The 20,606-nt window shown below is 39.4% G+C and overlaps 1 protein-coding gene across 9 annotated transcripts in view; it reads left to right on the top strand.

Annotated features, from left to right (window-relative positions):
- The window catches only part of RBMS1 (RNA binding motif single stranded interacting protein 1), a 217,288-nt gene that overhangs the window by 112,828 nt on the left and 83,854 nt on the right, over nucleotides 1-20,606 (top strand). For 6 of the 9 annotated variants that reach the window (XM_027055648.2, XM_053215150.1, XM_027055653.2 and 3 more), the window contains exon 2: nucleotides 12,741-12,916. In XM_027055648.2, the coding sequence (XP_026911449.1) occupies nucleotides 12,741-12,916 (176 nt within the window). The remainder of the gene's footprint in view (nucleotides 1-12,740; nucleotides 12,917-20,606) is intronic. The other 3 variants (XM_027055649.2, XM_053215151.1, XM_027055652.2) reach the window with 1 other exon arrangement.

The raw sequence follows: 20,606 nt of genomic DNA, 5'->3' as shown, positions 1-20,606 counted from the left end.
AGTAGCTGTGGGTACTCAGTCCGAATATGCAGTATTGATAAAGAGAGATAGGACATGTCTGAAAGCTTGTACCTGCAAAAATGGGGAAATGCTTAGTCAGATCAAGACAGTAAGTAACAGCTTTCCAGAGTATACCAATGAGCTGCTGGGAGCAAGGTTTGCATACCTTTTTGGACTGTTGAGGAAAATCAGCTCACCTTAGAGAATTAATATGAACATAATCATGGCAAACTTCAGGATAAAAGCCAACGCTGGAATACACAAAAGGAAAAGTTGTACAGATCTTTCTTTTTTCTTTATAAGGAACTGAGAGGCTGAAGTTACTTGTTTTAAGTATATGAATTCTGTGAATATATAAGGAAATCAGACAGTGAGGGGACAATTCTGATGATTCTTCAAAGGTTTCTAATCTAAGCCTATTAAATTGCCAGTTGACCCTAAATACACTTCTCTGACAGAAAGGCAACAAGCTGCTGTAATTAATCTGTTTGATTTTTGTATCTTCTTGTAGATAGATGGTCAGATAATGGTGATGCATGCTATTCACAAGGTTTTAATATGTACAGATAGAAATGGTGCCATTCATAATTTTTTAGGAGTTTTGGATTATAAATGTAATAGATGCTGTGAATTTCCTTTCCTTCTCTTTTCTTTCTTTTAAGTGGGAATCTAAATGTCTAACACAGACATGGGCATCCAAGTAAGTCATCTAGAAGTTGACAGATGAAATATGAGGGATAAAAGAGGCCATACAAAATACATACTTTTTCTGTGATGCCTTAATAAGACTACCATATCAATTTCCCTTTTTAAAACTCATTAAGAAAACTTGACATGTGCCATCATTTTTTGTACAATCCTTGGAACAAAGAAGGGCTGGTGCCTTTTGACAGTAGTGGTGGGAATGGAGACCTAGTTCTGCCTTGAATTAGCTGTATGACCTTGGATATATGCTTTGACTTCTCTGGGTTGAGGGGTTAGATTAGATCATTGTTCCTCAATGTTATTAAAGCCAAGCTCCCTTTGATAAAAATTAAAATACTGTAAACCCCACAACCATTTCTCAAGATTCTGTTATGCTTCCAATTGAGAATTACTAGATTGCATTATCTCTGATGTCTTCTCTCAACTCTAACATTTTGTGATCCTGAGCAGATACTGAATTGGAAATCAAAAGTTTTTATCTCTTTTAGTGAGGAGATGTAGCTTGTTCCTTCTTAAAGCCAGAAGGAGACCTTTCTAAAATCCATCCTCACACACCAAGAGCACGGTCTTGAGTCCTGCCTTGTGCACGGACATTGCCTAGAAGCCTGGTAGAAATGCACAATCCTGACCTCACCTGAAATAACTGAGTAGTGGTTCAAAAGTACATCAAGGTTTTAGAAATGCAACACAACCTTGGTTTTTAACCTGCTAGGGGCTATATTAGTGGGGTCTCAAATTAATTTAGTAGGTCACTACCAGCATTTGTTTTTTAGGGAAATAGACGAGAAAAGAGAACATGAAGGTGCATTGACAATGGTAAAGGAAGATAACTTTCACAAAATTTTTCTTTCATTTTTATATGGTTTCGCCTCAGGCAAAAATTTCATTTTTGAGGTGGAATTCAGGCAAAAAAAGATTCTTTTTTTTTAAAGCCACTGTGCTTTGTATTAGAGACTAGGTATCTCAGAGACAGCAAGACAGTATATCTCAGATACATCAGAGACAATGTATCTTAGAGACAACCGGCTCCTTCCTTCTGTTTACCCCCACACAGTCACATATATACACAGACATTTACATAGAGATAAACAGAGAAACATAATAAAGAGCTGTTCTACACTAATTACCTACTGTGTATCAGATGTAAGCTGCAGGATTTTATCATGAGAAAGAAATGAATATTCATTAATTTTTTGAGTTAATACAACTCAAAAAAATTTGTATTAACTCAAATTTTCCTGTGATGATGTTTTACTTTGGCGATATATAGATGACAACAGTGTGAGATTTCATTTTTAAAATTGTTATGAGATTTCAAATACTAGTTGTGTAGTTTCCTGAAAGTACAGATAATGCTTTTTTCTCTAGGGCTGAGTTTATGAAACCCATGATGCTGCATGCTCATTCACATGGCAATTCACATCTTAAAAAAAAAAAAAAAAAGTGAATAAATTCATTGGGATTTCCTTGGGTAAGCTGACTTGTATAATTTTTCTAACTTTAATGTTCAGTTAACAACTTTACAATACTTTCAATAAGTATTGTTTAATGTGGAAAAGGAATATTTTAAAATGTTTCCCACCCTGAGAACTTTGCAATCTCAGCAGTACGTCTCTACTTACAAGAAATACAAACTGTACTGTACATAGATTTTTAAAAACAGCTGGAAGGAAGTTGTCGATGCTGGAATCCTAACTCCATTGGGGTGAGGCAGGAAATCAGAACATTGCAGAGGTGTTTTGAACTGTCATGATAAAGGCAATGCTGCACTTCCCTTAGGAAGTTTTCTGTTTTTCAAGTTATTTTGAGTAAAAAGGAAAAGAAGAGTTTGTTCTTGTCTTTTTCACAAGGCTCTGTGCTGAGGAAGAAAACTGGTACAGATCTGAAAATTCCTCATTTGGGGCTCAGAAGGAGGGAAAAAAAACCCACCCTCCATACCTGCATTCAGAATCCAGAAGGGTAATTAATTTCACACCTGAAGTTGGACAGGATTTTAAGTTTACCGAGTTCTAATAGCTGGTTTTTTGGGGTATAATTTGTTTATTGTTTTGAATTTTCTTTTAAGATGGTCTTGGAGCTATTGCATGACCCTTTTCTGTAGAAGAGATTAAACAGAATTGAAATGCAACTTTTTGTACCAATGACATGTTGAGACAAAAAGATGCCGGCCCATTAACCAGCATAAAGTCTTGACAGAGGTGTTATTAAAGCGATTTCAGCTGTAATATTTTCACCTTAAGAACACCCTGGTTTGGGGAACTCTGAATATTATGGCATTAAAAAAGAACAAACAAAACTGTTCCTTTAAGCTTTGGTTTAATTTTAGTATAGCTTTACATATTTATAATATTTTCTCAGAATCATGTGTGACTAAACAGGGAATTAGTGCTTGGCCTGAGCAGGGTAGGAAAAATGGCAGCCAGGTGGGTGCTTGCTGTGTCTTCCAGCTGCATGATGCAGAGTACAAGTCTTCCCTCCAGGGTCTGCCTGTTTAGCTTCCTCCATTTCTCTGGCTGTTGGGCAGATGGAGCAGAGTATCCAAGGGCCTGACTGGGTTCTGTTTTGATATGTCTTAGTTGGAGCAACATTACCCAGCCTTCAAATTCTCAGGCTGGAAGGGAAGATGGGAATCCTGTAGTCTCACCTGTCATTTCCCAGATGAGGAACAGAGTTGCTCCCAGATGATGTTCTAGTTACTGGCCAAGGCATGATTCGAATCCAGATATTCAGACTATTTCATCCACTCATTTTTTTTTCCCCTTTACTATATACGTTTTCATAGAGAGGATGGGCAAGAACTTCCTCATTTAACTTTCCCCATGAGTTACCCTCTTCATTGACCATCTTTAAATTTTCTTTTCTACCTGGGACACTCTGAATAATAATCTGTGATATCATGTCCATATTCTCTCTCAATTTCTAGATTATTCTCCTGCCTTTCTTGTACCATCTTCCTGTCCCTTCCCCTCCCCAAACACCAGCTTGTCCTAGATGCCCTCTCAGCCAACCAAGGTTGGTCTTTTCACTTTCACGAACAATGATCTTTCCTGTCTTTGTTTTTGTTGGTTCTTCTCCTCTCCCCACATACCCCCTTCTTTCTAGACTGCCATTTGCCACCAGTATTCAGCTCACTCAGCCATATCTACCCCTCTTGAAGCCCTCCTCAGCATTTCTGTCCTAGACCCTTTCATCCTCAATCTTCCATTTGTTGAACTCTTACTTTTTTCTTTTAGAAGTTGTTCCATACCAGACCATTATATGTGAGGCAGGTTATACAGCTAGGAGCCCACTGTTAAAAGTGTTTCCTTCCTAGACACAAGAAAAGCTGCTCAACATCACTAATCATCAGAAAATACAAATCGGAACCACAAAATAGTGTCTTGCATCAGTGAGAATGGCTGGTTTCAAAAAGACAAGAAATAACCAGCATTGGTGAGGATGTAGGGAAAAGGGAATCCTCATGCAGTATTAGTGGAAATGTAAATTGGTGCAGCCACTATGGAAAGCCATTTGGAAGTTTCTCAAAATACTAAAAATAGAAGTACCATTTGATCCAGTAATTTTGCTTCTGGATATTTACCTGAGGAAAACAAAAATGCTAACTTGCAAAGGTATATCTTGCACGCCTGTGTTTATTGCAGCATTATTTACAATAGCCAAGGTATGGAACCAAGCTGAGTGGCCATCAGTAGATGAATGGAAGAAAATGTGATACACATGTGCACACACATACACAAGAATATATTATTCAGCCTTAAAAAAGAATGAAAATTTGGCATTTGTGACAATATAGATGAACTTAGAGGGTATTATGCTGAGGGAAATAAGTCAGAAAGACAAACACCATGATTTCACTTGTATGTGAAATCTAAAAAACAAAACATATGAACAGATAGACCAAAAAACAGAAGAAAACTCATAAATGTGAAGAACAAAATGTTAGTTACCAGATCAGAGGCAGGTGGGGGATGGGTGAAACAGGTGAAGGCGATTTAAGAGGTACATACTTCCCATTATAAAGTAAATACATCGTGATGACAGATATACCATAGGGAATATAACCAGCAATCTTTTAATAACATTGTGTGGTGACATATGGTAACCTCACTTATCCTGGTGAGCGTTGGATAGTGTCAAATCACTATGTTGCATACCTAAAACTAATATAGTGTTGAATGTCAACTATACCTCAATAATAAAAATTTAAAAAAAATATTATAAAAAAAGTTTTCCCTTCCTGATGAATGTATTTTCTGGTAGGGAAGTTTTGAGCTGATTGCCTAAGCTCCTCACTTACTTTCTTGTCCCTACAGTTTTCTGGTGAATAAGTTACGTCCATTGCCTCCAGTCTGTCTTAAAGACTGTTTTTTTAAGAGCAGTTTTAGGTTTACACAAAATTGCAAGGGAAGTACCCGGATTCCCTGTATACTCCTGCCCCCACAAATGTATAGCCTCCTCCATTATCAGCATCATTCACCAGAATGGTACTGTTTTTTTTCCCCAAGGGTGAATCTGCATAAACACATCAGAGTCACTCAAAGCGTTCAGAGTTTACCTTAGGGTTCACTGCTGGTGTTGTACATTCTATGGGTTTGAACAAATGTATAATGATATGTTTCCACCATTTACTATCATGTAAAAGAGTTTCATTAACCAAAAAAATCCTCTGTGCTGTATATCCCTCTGTCCTACCAACCCCAGGCAACCACAGATCTTTTTTCTTGTCTCCATTGTTTTTGCCTTTTCCAGAATGTTACATAGGGGGAACCATATAAAATGTGGCCTTTCAAATTGGCTTCTTTCCCTTAGTAATATGCATTTAAGGTTCCTGCATGTCTTTCATGGATTGATAACTCATGTCTTTTTAGCACTGAATAATGTTCCATTGCCTGGACGTACCACAGGAACATCCTTCCACTTACTGAAGGGAATCTTTATTGCTTCCACGTTTTGACAATTGTGAATAAAGCTGCTATATTTGTCTGGTGCAGGTTTTCGTGTGGGCATAAGTTTTCAACTCCTTTAGGTAAATCAGGAAGCACAATTGCCAGATGGTATAATGAGAGTGTGTTCAGTCTTGTAAGAAGCTGTCAAACTGTCTGCAGAGTGGCTATACCATTTTGCATTCTTGCCAGCCTGTGCAAGAATTCCTGTTTCTCCGTGTGCTCCCCAGCGTCTGGTGTTGTCAGTGTTCCAGATTTTTGCCATTCTAATAGCTATATGCTGGTATCTTTATATTGTTTTAATTTGCAGTTCCTTGTTAACATAAGATGTGGGGCATCTTTTCATATGCATATTTTCCATTCATATATCTTCCTTGGTAAGGTTTCTGTTAAGACCTTCACCCCACGTACTGGGTTGTTTGTTTTCTTATTGTTGAATTTTAAGAGCTCTTTATATATTTTGGATAACAGTCCTTTATCAGATCTGTCTTTTGCAAATATTTTCTCTCATTCTGTGACTTGTCTTCTCATTCTTTGAATTTTTCTTTGCAGCACAGATGTTTTTAATTTTAATGAAATCTACCCTATCAGTTAACTTATTTCATGGAGTCTGTCTTCATATAATACCTAAAAAGTTATCACTATACCTGAGGTCATCTAGGGTTTCTCCTGTTATTTTCTAGGAGCTTTACAGATTTGCATTTTAAATTTTGGAAGGGTGTAAGGTCTGTATCTAGATTCATGTTTTTGTTTTTGTTTTTTTAATGTTTGTTTACTTTGAGGGAGAGAGAGCGAGGGAGGTACAGACAGGCTCCCAAGAAGGCTGCACTCTGTCAGTGCAGAGATGGATGCAGGGCTCCGTCTCATGAACCATGAGATCATGAGCTGAGCCAAAATCAAGAGTTAGCCGCTCAGCGAACTGAGCCACCCAGGCATCCCTAATTTGCATGCAGACATCCCATTGCTCCAGCATCATTTGTTGAAGAGACTATCTTTTGCTCCATCATACTGCCTTTTGCTCTTTTGTCAAAGATTTGTTGACTGTATTTACAGGGGGTTCATGCTGGTTTTTAGCATTCTCCCCCTTTATAAACACTGTTACAAACCCTGGAAGGAACAAATAGCACAAGAACTCTGGTGTGTTCCTTGGCCCAGAGTTCTCAGTAGGCAACTTGGGGCATCTGTGGTGTTCTTGGCAGAACCTTGGAGAGAACCAAACAATTGAGCTGATTTGCATGCTGGAGCACAAACCAGATCTTTAAGAGATATTTGGATGATAAGAAAGCTAGTTTTTGTTTTGTTTTGTTTTGTTTTGTTTTGTTTTGTTTTGTTTTCAATGAGATCTTGAAAGAAAATATGACCTCAGAATTCACACACCATATCTAAGGTATGTTTTCTACCGTGGATTTTCAACACCTGCCTGTTCGTTCTTCTTCTTAACCTCCTTCACAAACACCACCTCCACCCCTAAAAGCCTTTCTATGCTGTTGTTGTTGTTGTTATTTTTATTTATAAGTACTTTTCTCTTTGTTTATTTTCACTTCTGCAACATGGTCTCTGTCCATTCATTCAGTCATGTTGTATACAACAGATATTTATCTTATTCAATGCAAGTTTTAAATTTGTTTCTTTTATCTGAAGCCTAAGGAAATGATGCTTTATTCATGGACTTAGGTAAGGAGATTTCTATGCAAAGAACGGGGCTTTACATGCAAGGATCAGTTTGATTAGTGTCTTGGAGAATACTAATTGTGAAGTATATTGGAGATTTTTATTTTTAGATTTTATTTTAATAGCTAACACAAAAACATGGCCCTCTCCTTTTTAACCATAATCCAAGAAAGAACTAGTGAATAAATCTGTTGCTCAGATTCATAGTCTTAGAGGCTACAAAGCTTGTTTTCAAAGAAGGGACACTGGCTCTAGGAAAACCAGTTTCATTAACTAATTAGCCATGTGATTTCAAGCCCTGATATCCTGGCATCAAATGGGACTAATTGATATTTGCCCTTTGGCTGTCTCTCCCACATTATGGAGAAGTAAGAGCCTGCGTGTGTGAAGGGGCCCTATCGCTGTTCATTAATATAGGTGATCTTTCACATCCTGGCCTACCCGGAAGAGCATCTGCTTCCTGGCCAGTTTCTCATCTCTCACTAATTCACCTCCCACTTCTCAGCTGTGTGTACTTTCCCAGCTCCCTGTGCCAGGAACTTTATCTCTGACAGCCACTATTCCTGGCCCTCTTTGAGCCACTCAGATGTCTAAAAGGAAACGGAGAAAATACCCTAACTGGTGAAACTGGCCCATTTGGATGCTCCTCCTCCCCCTTCGATAGTTCCCTTAAATTGTTAAGTTTCTTTTATACCTTGAAAGCTTATGGAGCAGAGGAGCAGAACCAGTGTGTGGAGTTAGTGTGGTATGTAGTGTCTTTACATGGTACTCAGTTCACGTCAGGTTTGATAATGTGCTGTTTCCTGGTGGAAAATGAGACTGTTCCATAACTTCTGTCGGCTCTCAGGAGCAACTGTAATGGTTATGCTGCTTCTGGCTTGTAGTTGATGTGTTGTTTGGGGTGGTGATGGTGGTGGTGTTGTGTGCATTCGTGAGCATGTGTGCGCAGGGGGTGGCAGGATGGAGATGGGGCTTATGGATTTTGGATCATAGCCTCTGCAAGCTATAAGGATGATAGCCTTAAAGAAGCCTTGAAGGCAATTAAGAGGTAGATTCTAGGTTTCCCTTCAGAATGTACTGGAGTCCCCAGGGAAGTTAGAAAATAAGGGGGAAGGGAAGATGACTGCAGTTGTGAGGTTGGTGGGAGCACAATTCTTGTAGCCTATTAGTATTAGGGAGGAAACGAGGCAATAGAATTATAATGTCAGATTTTCATTTTTATTCATTATCTTTGCTGAGCAGAAATCTACAACAATGCATGATTACTAAATATTTTAGGTCACACATGGTGAGTTTTGCCTTTTTTTTTGTAAACACCCTTTAGACTTTTTTATATACAGAAGAGTGTACTTAGTGTGGCGTTGGAGTGGGGGTGATGTGATGGAAAGGGAAATAGATTCATTTGCTGTATGTGTAGTTGCCATGTGCCTGTTGTTGATCATCCTGTGTGAGGGTGGGAGACCAATGGGCCTTCCTGGCGGGATGGCGGCCTCAGAGCCATCCACTCAGGAAGTCCTCCCTGATTGCTGACAAGCACTCTTCCCACTGGTGCCCACACTCGCTCCTGCAGGGAGTGCAGTGAGGGTCTGCATGCACAGCCATTCCGCTTGTTCACCAACTTTGTTTCTCTCTCAATTTTGGCATGCAAATTAAGCCCAGGTAATGTTGCTGTGAAAACTAAATTAGTTTGTTTTCCCTGCTCTTGGATAGAGAACTTGATGGGTAGCTTGTTGACCTGATGTGAAGCAGTGAAATTAGGCCAGAGAAGGCTGAGCTAGACGGCAAGGCTCTTGTGGGATGGGTCAGCGCTTACCTGTGGTCAGCCAGCCACCCACCCGGTTCCTTAATTAGGTCCAATTTGTATAAATTAGCGACATCCAAGGGGACAGGGGATGGGGACAGAGTCCTTGTCAAATTCCAGGGAAGTTGGGGGTTTTGAAAGGCAAAATATAAAAAGACAACCAGTAATGAAAACGGAGTTTGGTAAAATACCATCTGTTGGTAAGCATTTTTTTTTAATATATCTTTTTAAGTTTACTCTTGGTGTGATTGAGCACATAGCTACAGTGTCACTGTTTTCAATTGATCAGAGCTCTGAAGTTGTGCTTAAAGACTTGTCAGTGTTTACATTTCAATTGCGTTTTAATCTGGGAGTCTGAATTTAAGCCTTCCCTGGTTAAGTCTAGCTGTTCTAAAATGCTGACTCTGGTATTCAGCTGTAATGTGCTGTAGCTTTCAAAAATTTTTTTGCAGAATTCTTTTGTTAATGAAAATATAAAGTAGAATTTTAAAAACTAACCTTTTAGAAGCTGACTTTGTTAAACACACGCACACACAAGCTACCTGTGCACTCATTAAATTAACTTAAGGGCACCTTTGTCTTTCTCAAAAAAAAAGATCTATATATAATATATATAGATATATATATATGGCCACCAGTGGTATTAGAAACTTGAATTTAATATTTTAGATTGCAGGAAGGATGGGCACAGAGAAATGAAATAATACAAATAGCACATTTAGGATATAGACGGTTCTGGTGTACCACGTAGAGTACTGTTTGAGGGCTCTGGCTTTGTTGTCCATTAGACCTGGGTTCACATTCTAGCCCTGACGTCCAACCCCTGTTGAGACTCAAGTTTCCTATTCTGCAAATAAACCCAGCTTTTTTATGTTTGAATTTTCTTCTTTATACATGTGTCCAGTTGTCATTAGGATTTAAGTTGTTAATTTCTATGCATTTTATAAACCTAATCTTTGATCTAAAATTTTCTACACCAGAAAACAGAACATTGGCAACCTAGAACAATTGAATGCTTCTCTCTTCCGGGTATCTTGGTCTGTCTTCAGCTAGTTCTGAGAAATAATTGATATCAGGATAACGTTTGAATTTGAACTTGTTCTGTATAAGATTCACCAGAGGGCATTCCCCCTCAGGGCACATTCAGAAACCCACTTCTCCCAGCTGGGATCAGAGTGTTAGAAACTTTCTTCCACCACCGGACAGACTAGGGGGGAAGCAGGGAGGGACAGGCTGTATAGGCTCCACACCGACTTCCCAGAGTGAGAAAATATTACTGTAATAAATAGGGAGGCCCGTCAAAGATATATTAAATCAGCTATGTAAATTCCAAGATGCAAATTATGGTTTTGCTTCTGCCAAAAATAAATACGTAAATAAAAACCTACTCCTTTCATGTCCAAATAATCTCTCACTAAATCATACCCCCAAATGTGTCTTTTACTTCTGCAAGTCCACACCTGGCACTCCACTTTCCCCCCTAGAGAAGAGGTTAGAGCCGATGCAGACTTGGCATGCAGTCCTTAAACCATCTGATGGTTCATTTGCTTCATGTTGGTGTGATGCCCCAGAGGGGTGGGGGTGGAGCGGATCCACGGCTTCTCGCAGACTTGTCCAAGGCTTATCCCAGGTGACCATGTTTCATCCCCCACCAGCTGCACTGAACATACTGGGTCCTACTGTGAGTGACCATGTGTTTTGTGGCAAGGACAGGTTCTCCGACATTGATCAAAGACGATTGAAGAAAAAATTCAGCCTTGCCTAGCTAAAAGTTCTTTGTGCAAATCAAAGGCTCAGGACAGGGAGGCAAATGTGTGTCTCACTTCCCCGCACCTCTGTATTTGACTGAAGTGAGAAATAGGGGGTGCCTGGCTAATTGCAAGTAGCAGCTCGCGCAAGTTGTATCGAGTGATTTTGGAGAAGGAACACAGGCCTTTGTGTGGCACGCCTGGGAGATATGAGGTGCCACCTGAGGCAGAGCAAGGGACAGGCTTACTCTTTGTTTTACTTCTAGAAAGCAGAGTCTTTATCCCCTAGAGAAAAACCAGAGATGAGAGAAAAGGATGGGAGTTCAACTGCTTCTTACGGGCATAACTCAAATACATTTGATAGGATATGATCTCGGGTATGTTTTTTCTTGGGTTAAGCAGCATGGATATTCCCAGTACAAGTTCAGCCTTCATTTGTACACTGACTATTGTTAACCCTTCTTGCTATTGTCCTTCTAAAAGAGAATCTCTTGAGATCGAGCGGTGTTTGGACTTCATAAAAATCTTGGCAAGGCCCCTGGGCAGTGAGAAGAAAAAAAAAAAATACATAGTATGGGAATGAAGCAACGGTTACATGTGTAGATTAATGAAGACCCCGGTGTATGGGATACTGTGGAGTTAGGACAGTCATGGCAGAAACTCGGTGCAGAGCCAGATACCTGTAGTGAACAGGTGAGATTGCCGACAAGGTAGCAAGGTGACATTTATTGCAAGGAGTCTTCTGCTTTCGAACTTTCCAAAGTGGGATTTAATCGTGTCTTAGAGGTGTGCCTAAAATTTTTGTTTGTGGTTGTAAAAATCAAGCTGTAAGATTTGAAAATATTTTTAATATCTAGGGACTAATTTTATATTTTCAAACTGTTACTCAGTATAAGTAAAGTCCTTAGGTTAGTCTATTTATCATTTAGATGTGAGGTGACAAAATTCCTGTCCGGGTCTGAAACTGCTGAGCATTTGCTTTGAGGACACTTCGGGCTGTGCTCACTGCCGTCTCAGACTGAACCATTTAACTTCCTCAAAAGTCATGTGTGTGGCACAGGGGCAGAGAAGTGTGGTGTCTTTCGATTGGTTGACAGAGAATTATCTGGTGCGAGTGGTTTCAGACAGTCTTCTTAGGTGCATACTGACTGTGAAACCACACTGAGCCCTAGGTTCAGGCTTTACCCAAGTTCTGTTCCTTGCTGCGCGACTTGGGAAGGTTTCCAGCTACCACACCGTTCTCACAGGGGTTAAATTTCACAGGCTTAGCCAGAGCGAAAGGCAGCATGCCTGTGAATCTTAATCCAAATGTCTCAGTGGAGCTGTGTGCCAGACTTAGAACGAGGTGCAGGCTTCCTTATTTCAGCATTGTGATTGAACTCAAACTTTCTTACACTCGAAGAGTCATCTTTTTCCCCCAAGAGACTTAATAAAATTATCGGCAACTTTCAATCAAATGTTATTCAGAATTTGAAAACCTTTTCAAAAGTCTAGTGATTTCTGAATTACTAGAAAATTACGGTACAGTAAAATGATTATTATCATATAACTTCATGCAAGTTAATTTAGAGTCTCAGTAGATGTGTTCCTTAAAATGTGTGAATACGTTAATCTTACATAAATTTAGTCCTATTCAAGGGACACATGGAGAACATTCTACTGAATAAAATTCTACAATTCGTTGCATGTTGAAGGAGAGGGCTTTTTCTGTAGAATGGACAGACCTTTTTAAGGTGTAAATTAAAATATATATATATTAAAGTCGCTTAAGATGATCTGTATGTGTATTCTGTTGCGGAGCTCTTATAGCCTCTGAATGGTGCTAAATACCTTGCAGCTAGTGTTCTGACACTCCTCATCTTTGTTTCTCAGCAGTCTCTGGTCCCAGCCCACCCCATGGCCCCTCCCAGCCCCAGCACCACCAGCAGTAATAACAACAGCAGCAGTAGCAGCAACTCAGGATGGGACCAGCTAAGCAAAACGAACCTCTATATCCGGGGACTGCCTCCCAACACCACGGACCAGGACCTGGTGAAGCTGTGTCAGCCGTAAGTACCGGTTACTCTTGGTTGTTTTTAGCTGATAGATATTTCTTTTATCCTTTATCGTATTCTAAAGTGACATCAATTGTGTTAAAGGAGAGGTTTTAGTACAAGTGTAAATCCTCCTTATTGGCAAAATGACAGTTTTCAAGTTCTAAGTCTTTGGACACAGCATTAACATCAGCAAAATGCCTGTGTAACAAAATAAATTGGAACACCTTTGCAGTAGAATTGGACTTCGTTGGCATATGAGAAGTAAAATGAGAATTTTTTCCAAAACGTATGGCTGGATCCTTTTTAGGACTGCTCATTTTTTGAGGAAGCATCTGTGGAGGCCGGTCTATCCCATAACAAGAGAAACTTCAGCTGTTACTGTTTGTCGGGAAGGTAGTTACCATCTAACTGTACCTTAAGCGTGTGTAAGAGTTAATTTTGGCCAGGAAATAATAGCGTGTTCTCACTAGCACCTGCCGCTTTGTGGTCTGGGTTGTTCACCCTTATCTCTCTTTGGGAATTCTTGCTTCCAGAATTCCAATTTCTCTTCTCGCTGCCACCCTTTCTGAGTCTTGTGAAGAAATGTGTTCGTGTGCATGAAGTTCCGAAGTAAATATGCATTATATGCTAATGTGGTCGATGAACAGAATATAAATATGTTGCTTTGCTGCAAATTACGTTAACTCACTAAGTAAGAAAGCGCTAATTTAAATCAAGGAGCCAGAAGCAGTATACAGAGTGCAGGGATCATTGTGTAAAGACTAATCACTTTGAGCTATAAAAGCCTACACAAACAACATCTTTTATTTACCCAAAGACAGTAATGTCCCCTTACAAAAAAGGAGTTTTACATAACTGCGGAAGAAAATGTCCACTTGAGAATGGTTTCTGTTCCCTGAAAAACATTCCCATTTCTAAACATCTGATTAATGGCATCTCATTTCTGTTGTCTTGGGTAAAATACAGATATATTACTTATCATTTTAAGAAAAAAAAAAATGTTTCAGAACTTGAGCAGTATTTCCAAACTGGAACTAAAAGTAACATCTGGCCTTCCATAAGGAGATGGTGGTGGTTTTGCTTTGTTTTGTTTTTAGAGAGGAGGGTGGGGTGGTGGGTGGTAGTTCTTCAGGGTCTGGAGGGTTTCTCTAAGGCCACCACTCCCAGCACCCTCCCTGTGCCTTTCCTGGGTTACCCTTTTGATCAGCCTTCTTGGACTTTGACTGAAGCCCTTTGCTTTAGGGGCAGTGAAATAATGAAATAATGTCCTGTGCTAGGGACTCCTCCGAAGGCCAGTCCAGCCCGTGGGGTTTGTCATTCCTGGCCAGAGTCAGAGGGAACTTGGCCAGGCGTGCCCTGCCCCATTGCAGCTGTTCGAGACCACAAATAGGCCTTTTGCTATCTTGTCTGCTGCTCATCTTTACTGGCGTCTTCTTATGCTTTTGCAGCATAATTACAGGTAGATAGAGCGCCATAAAGTCTAAGGAGCTAAAAATATAACTGGAGGAAACAAAAGAATGAAGCTAGCCCTCCAGTTCTTGAGGTATAAGAGGAGAGAGGACTTCAAAAGACAAATAGTTCCTCAGCTAGTTTTGAATCATGTAAGGTGAGTTTTAATATCAAGGACACAGAGGTTAAATAACCATAAAATAATAGAGGAATGCCATGTTTTATGCACAGTAAGTATGTACTTGAAAAATTAGGCCAGTAATTTTTTTTAATTGAGTCAAATCATATTCCAAGTGCAGTAGAAGATCATTTTCTCACTTTTCCTAGACAATTCACTCCTTTTTTTTGTTCTTGGTCTCTTTAATGTGTGTGAATTATCTTAATGTGGTTCACTCTCTTCGCTATTATCAATAACAGCGATAAACATTTGCCACTGTCACTCCTTCCTGTTATCGGCAAAACCCCTGGTTTGATACTGAACTCTGATGGTAGTGCTCCTGGTATGTTTTATACAGAGGCAAGACATACATACGCCAGTATCTGCTGAGAGCTTCATTCCATTTACCACAGAGCCTCTGAAAAGTACCAGTTTGACTTGCTGACGATTTTGTGTCTTAGAATGTAGAGAGAGAAAAAAGGGCATTCCTGTTCTGGATTTAATTGTTTCCAATAAAGAATACTAGTTGGTGACATGGAAGTGACTCATCCTATGGGAAAAGTGACTCATCCACAGCCTAAAAAACCCAGTGGACATAATTAGAGATTTTTTAGAAAGTAGGTATCAAAACTTCTCAGAAAAGATGGGTGTAAATTCATAAGTCTAAAAATGAAAAAACGTTTTAGAATTAAAAATTTAGCACTATATTTATAAATTGACCCTAAGGGATGAACTGCAGGAGGGGCAACAATTGAAACAAGTAACTTGGGGGGCTTATTTTAGAGTATTATCCAACAGAAAGATGGGAAAAGATATCTAAGAATGTTTGTAGTAGTGACCTAGTTCCATACAAACAATGCACAAGTCTAAGACAAGAATGATATAAGGGCTGTGAGAACAGGAGAGGAAAGCAAAAAATATTTTTAAAAAGCTATGTTTGGAGTCGAATATATACATGCTATCTTAGAAGAAACGAGAGTAAGAAAGCAGCCTCACCCTAGTCAGAGAGAGACTCCTGACCCTGGAAAGTATAGATCAACATGGTTAGGGTCACGGGACAGGGCTCAGACTGGAGGGAACTGGTTACGGATGGAGATCTGCATCAAGAACCAGGTGGAGATGTGCCTGGCCATAGTGGTAAGGCGATAGGGGTTGAAAGTAGATACATTTTCCAGGAGTATTAAATGAGAAAAGCAGACCAGGTAACTTCTAAATTGTGGCAGGTGTGTAGGAAATCTGGTTGGAGCCTCGTGACTATTGCAGGCTGCTGCAACTTTGCTTCTGTTTCTGAAAGGTTATCTGCTCGGAAAGTACATCAGCACAGTTAACAAGCAAGCTTAGGAAATGGAATGATCTGAGTAACAGAAGGGATTAATCTATTACCCCGTGACCTTCAGACGGTCTTAATTCCCTCCCTTCTCTAACATCCAGCCAAACAAATACTTTGCCTGACTTTGTTACCATTTTATTTCTCTCATTCAGACTTCTCAGGTGATTTTTCGAGACAGATGGGCTGAGGGCTCTTGTCGCTTCCACTTTCTTGCCACCTTAACCCTTTGCATTTTGCCTTCACGTTCTCAAAGGAAACTGCACCGGCATCTTCTATCTATCTTATCTTCTCTGGCTCTTTTCTACCCTTGTCCACTTCTCGTCAACTTTTTGCCCTTTTGATTTTACTTTTTGGCTCATTCTTCTATAGCCTCATCTTCTTGTAAGGCCACTATTTTCTACACATTTTCCACTCTCATATTATCACCTCAGATTCAACACTATCTCCTTCCTCTCCAAGCTATCACAGTTCTAAATTTACTCTTCTCAACTTGAAGCTTTGGAGCAGTGGTGACTATTTCCCATTACCCTTTCAGTCACCAAGTCCTGCAGATTCTATGACCTTTCTTCTTCCCTCTCACTGCCAGAAGAATTAAATGTTTTCTTCCCTCCCCCCCACCCCCACATTGTGACAAGTGAGAATGATTTGCTCCTGCTGCTGTCTCACCTTAGGGGCCTCCCCGTTTCCCTTTTTTGATTCTTCAAGGCTAAGTCCAAGCCCATCCTGCCTCCTTCATGCTTGGACCATACTAAACTCTCCTTATTTCCTTTTATGTGTCACTTCTCATAGTCAGCCATCTTTATACTGTTCTTTTCTCCAAGAGCCTGTTCCACTGTTCAGCAGTGTATCTATGATAGATATGATGCTGACAGTGTATCTTTTTTTTAAAGATTTTATTCATTTATTTTTGTAAGTAAACTCTCTACCCAACATGGGACTTGAACTTATATGACCCTGAGATCAACAGTCACATGCTCTACCAACTGAGCCAGCCATGTACCCCAGTGTGTCATCTTCATAGATTTCTCACCTATGTTATAAAATCATGGAGGTCAGCATGGCAAGTGTTTGGTACCCTAGAGTTCCCAACCACAGTGGTAGGCAAGTACCTAATTCTCAGTTAGGAGCCAGTAAAATGGGTCAAATATGGCTTATATCACGAAGTTGTGATTAGGATTAAATCAAGTAATTTGAGGAATGGAGCTGGTCTGCTGCCTAGAACACAGTCGTCATTGAACAAATATTAGTCTCCCTCATGCCCATGTCTTTATTCCTCACAACCCTAACTAGTAGAATAAACTTAAATTATATGTAATCCTACATTTAAAACTAAGGGTGGAAAAAAAAAAACGACAAACAGCTTTTCTGATCCTGAAGTCTGCAAAAGCCAGGGAAGTGGGTTATGTTAACATAGTTAACATAACTGCCCGCCTCCTTCTTGAGGCTCTTTTTTTTTGGCACTTAAAAAAGACTGGTTTCGGTTTCATGATTTATTTCTTGACTTAATAATGACTATAGCATGTAAAATTTTCCATTGTGTCCAAACTATCTTTTTTTAAGATTTAGAAACAGTATTTGTATGTAAGCTTTGGTATAGTTCTTCCTGGTTTGCAGCAGCAATAGATGTGTGAGTCTCTGTTGGCTGTGGCTAGGTAGCTTAGAGGTTACTGTGGTATGACATCTCATGAAAAGGTCTGGATAACTCAGTGTATCCACAACTTATTTTGAAGGAAAAAGAGTCTATTGATACTAAAACAAAAGAGGAGGTATTGGGGTGCCTGGATGGCTCAGTCAGGTAAGCATCAGATTTCGGCTTAGGTCATGGTCCCATGGTTCGTGGGTTCAAACCCCACTTTGGGTTCTGTGCTGACAGCTCGGAGCCTGGAGTTTGCTTCAGATTCTGTGTCTCCTTCTCTCTCTGCCCCTCCCCTGCTCATGCTCTTTCCCTCAAAAATAAACAAACATTAAAAAAATGATAAAGCAGCCTTGCAAATAAAGGCAAATATACTATTAAAAAAAAAACAAAATGAACAAATGAACAAAAAACCAAAAGATATTTCCACTCCTCTTATGTATCCTTTCTTTCACTCCCAAACCAATCTTGGTCAGCCATTATTTTTGTCCTTTCTTTCAATAGATACCTAATGCATGTCAAAGTGCAATAAAACATGATTTCAATGTAAATGTGAAATTAAGTCTAACTTACAATATTATAGCCTGTTACTAATTAAAAGGAAATGTTTTTTTTAATGTCATCCATGTCCCTGGTTGTAATACCCAATACTTTTTATTTCCCGTCCCTTTGTTTTCTGTTTTCTGCAAGTTTGCCGTATTTTTTTTCAAATATAACTTTTACAAAGGCAAAACAGAGAAGCAAGATGGTCTACAAAGGTAGACATAAACAGCCAACCCTAATGAAAACAGAACAAAGTCAATGTTGTAATGAGTGCGGTGTTCTGTGAGAAGTCAGAGGAAGGCTTTGTTCACCTTACTGCCAGGGCATTGGGATTGCTTTCAGGTAGAAGGCGTCTCGACTTTAAAGGACAGGGAAGATTTCATGCAGCGTGGAATAATAGGTCCTCCAGGCCTCAGAAAGAGCCCAAGAGGTGGGACAGCAGTTGGGTGTTTAAGAGAGCACTGGGGCACCTGGGTGGCTCATTCGGTTGAGCTTCCGACTTCGGCTCAGGTCATGATCTCACCGTCTGTGAGTTCGAGCCACGCGTCAGGCTCAGTGCTGACAGCTCAGAGCCTGAAGCCTGCTTCGGATTCTGTCTCCCTCTCTCTCTAACCCTCCCCTGCTCATGCTCTGTCTCTCTCTCAAAATAAAAAAGAAAACATTAAAAAAATTTTTAAAAAAGAGCACAATGTGTAGCTGTCATTCAACAATTACTAGTTGGCAAGGCTTCTGGTGACCAGAGTGGAGAGTGTGGGTAAAGACAAAAATGGGGCTGGAAGTACAGGTTGGGGGCATATTGTTAGACCTTGAGTAATAGGCTAAAAAGTTTCGTGTTTATTCTTCAATTACAAAGTGCATGTAATGGAAGAGAAGCATAATCCAGTGAGTTGTTTTGTTTTTTCCCTCTCTCAGAATTATAATTCTACCAGAAGTAGGAAGGTTGGCTTGTAGGAGGAGACTCTTATAGGTGAGAGATGATGCAACCCTGACTTAGGGCAGTGGTAGGAAATGAGAAGAGGAGAAGGTACCGGAACTGCATAGGAGATAGGAATATCGGGACTTGAGCATGATTAAAAATGACTGTAAGCTTTTAGCTCTGAATAAAGGGAAAACTTGAGTTGTATTAAGTGAGAGAAAAAGCACAGGAAAAAAAACTCGGGCAACTATCAGGAAAATGGGCAACTTGAAACTTTTATGTTATTTCCCTATACATCTTTATCTCTGTAACTCTAGATTTTTTTTTAGAAATCTGTCTGCTAAAAGTGTTTTTCCTCTACAAATGGAGTAATCATCCCTTTAATCCAGAATGATTAGGTTACTTTTAGGGTAAAAACTAAAAGCAACTCATTCTGTGATGAATATTAATCAACTTTTACCCAATAATGTTACCTTTGGTCTTTACTCTGAAAGTAACAACGGGCCTGCTAGATCTAATACCCTGAAATCCCAGGTAAATATGAAATCTTCTGAAATTTACAGAAATGACATGAAATGAGAAGGACCCTAAATTCAAAACAATGATCCTGTGATGAAGTAGGAAAAATCATTCCATCCAAAAGAGAGCTGGTTCTCACTTCCACATTGAGGAGAGACTGTTGAGCCAGGTGATCCAAGGTCATTCAGGTATTCCCAAATGACTCAGTCCAAGAAGCCTGAACATACCGAGTTACTGCATTTTTTAAGAGAAGAAACGCTCACGCGGTGCACTCTCTCTCTCTCTCTCTGTCTCTCCCTCTCTCTTCCTCTCTATACCTCTCTCTCCCTCTGTCTCCACATATGGATTCTATACTGGAATATTCCGATAGCTATACAGACATGAAAGACCCAGACCAAAGGTTTTATTGCCTACATTAAGCATCATTCTAAAGTCAGGCGTGTGAGTCTCCCAAACGCAAAGCTCTTGATGTAGGGCTAAATTAGAAGCTGATACAAGGAGATGATCTCTCTTTAATGTATAATTTACTCTTTAAGTGTTGTCTTCCAAGCAAGTTGAAGTAGTGTCTTAGTGATTGTGGTGGTGTTTTATGTAACTCACACACACTGAGAATGAAAGACGAACAGATCATTTTTTGTTTGGTATTGTCTATCTCAGACAATTGAGATTTGGACCTATTGAACTGTATTGTATTCGTTGAGCTGTATTGTATTCCAAAGCCATCTGAATTTTTAGTATTTTTTTTAACTGCATTTTACAAGAGTACTGAAAACTGTTATCTAGCAAATTTTTATTTTTCGTTCCTTTGAAAGATGAGGAACGAAAAAGGAAAGTCAACAGAAACAAAGCAGTAGAAAAATACTTGTTCTCTCATTTAGTGCGTCTTTTTAAAAACAGACAAACAAAAAAACCTTTTCTTTATTCACTGGCACACTTTTTAAAGTAAAATCTTCCCAAAAAGTGAAATTGAGTTATGACGAGTTTTCTGAAGTTAATCATAGAAAATGCATGCCACTTTTGTTTTTATTACTATTGTATAGCTTCTTGACCATATACAGATTTTATTTGTAACAGAATAACAGAATTTCTTTTAAGTTTTAAATGTTTTTGTGCTATAAAGCAGCTAATTTTTATCCTCTCAAGGGTTCTTTCTTG

The sequence above is a fragment of the Acinonyx jubatus genome, chromosome C1, assembly GCF_027475565.1.
Source record: "Acinonyx jubatus isolate Ajub_Pintada_27869175 chromosome C1, VMU_Ajub_asm_v1.0, whole genome shotgun sequence".
Lineage (NCBI taxonomy): Eukaryota > Metazoa > Chordata > Mammalia > Carnivora > Felidae > Acinonyx > Acinonyx jubatus.
Note: the sequence above shows the minus strand (reverse complement) of the source record. Positions and strands in the feature narration are given on the sequence as shown.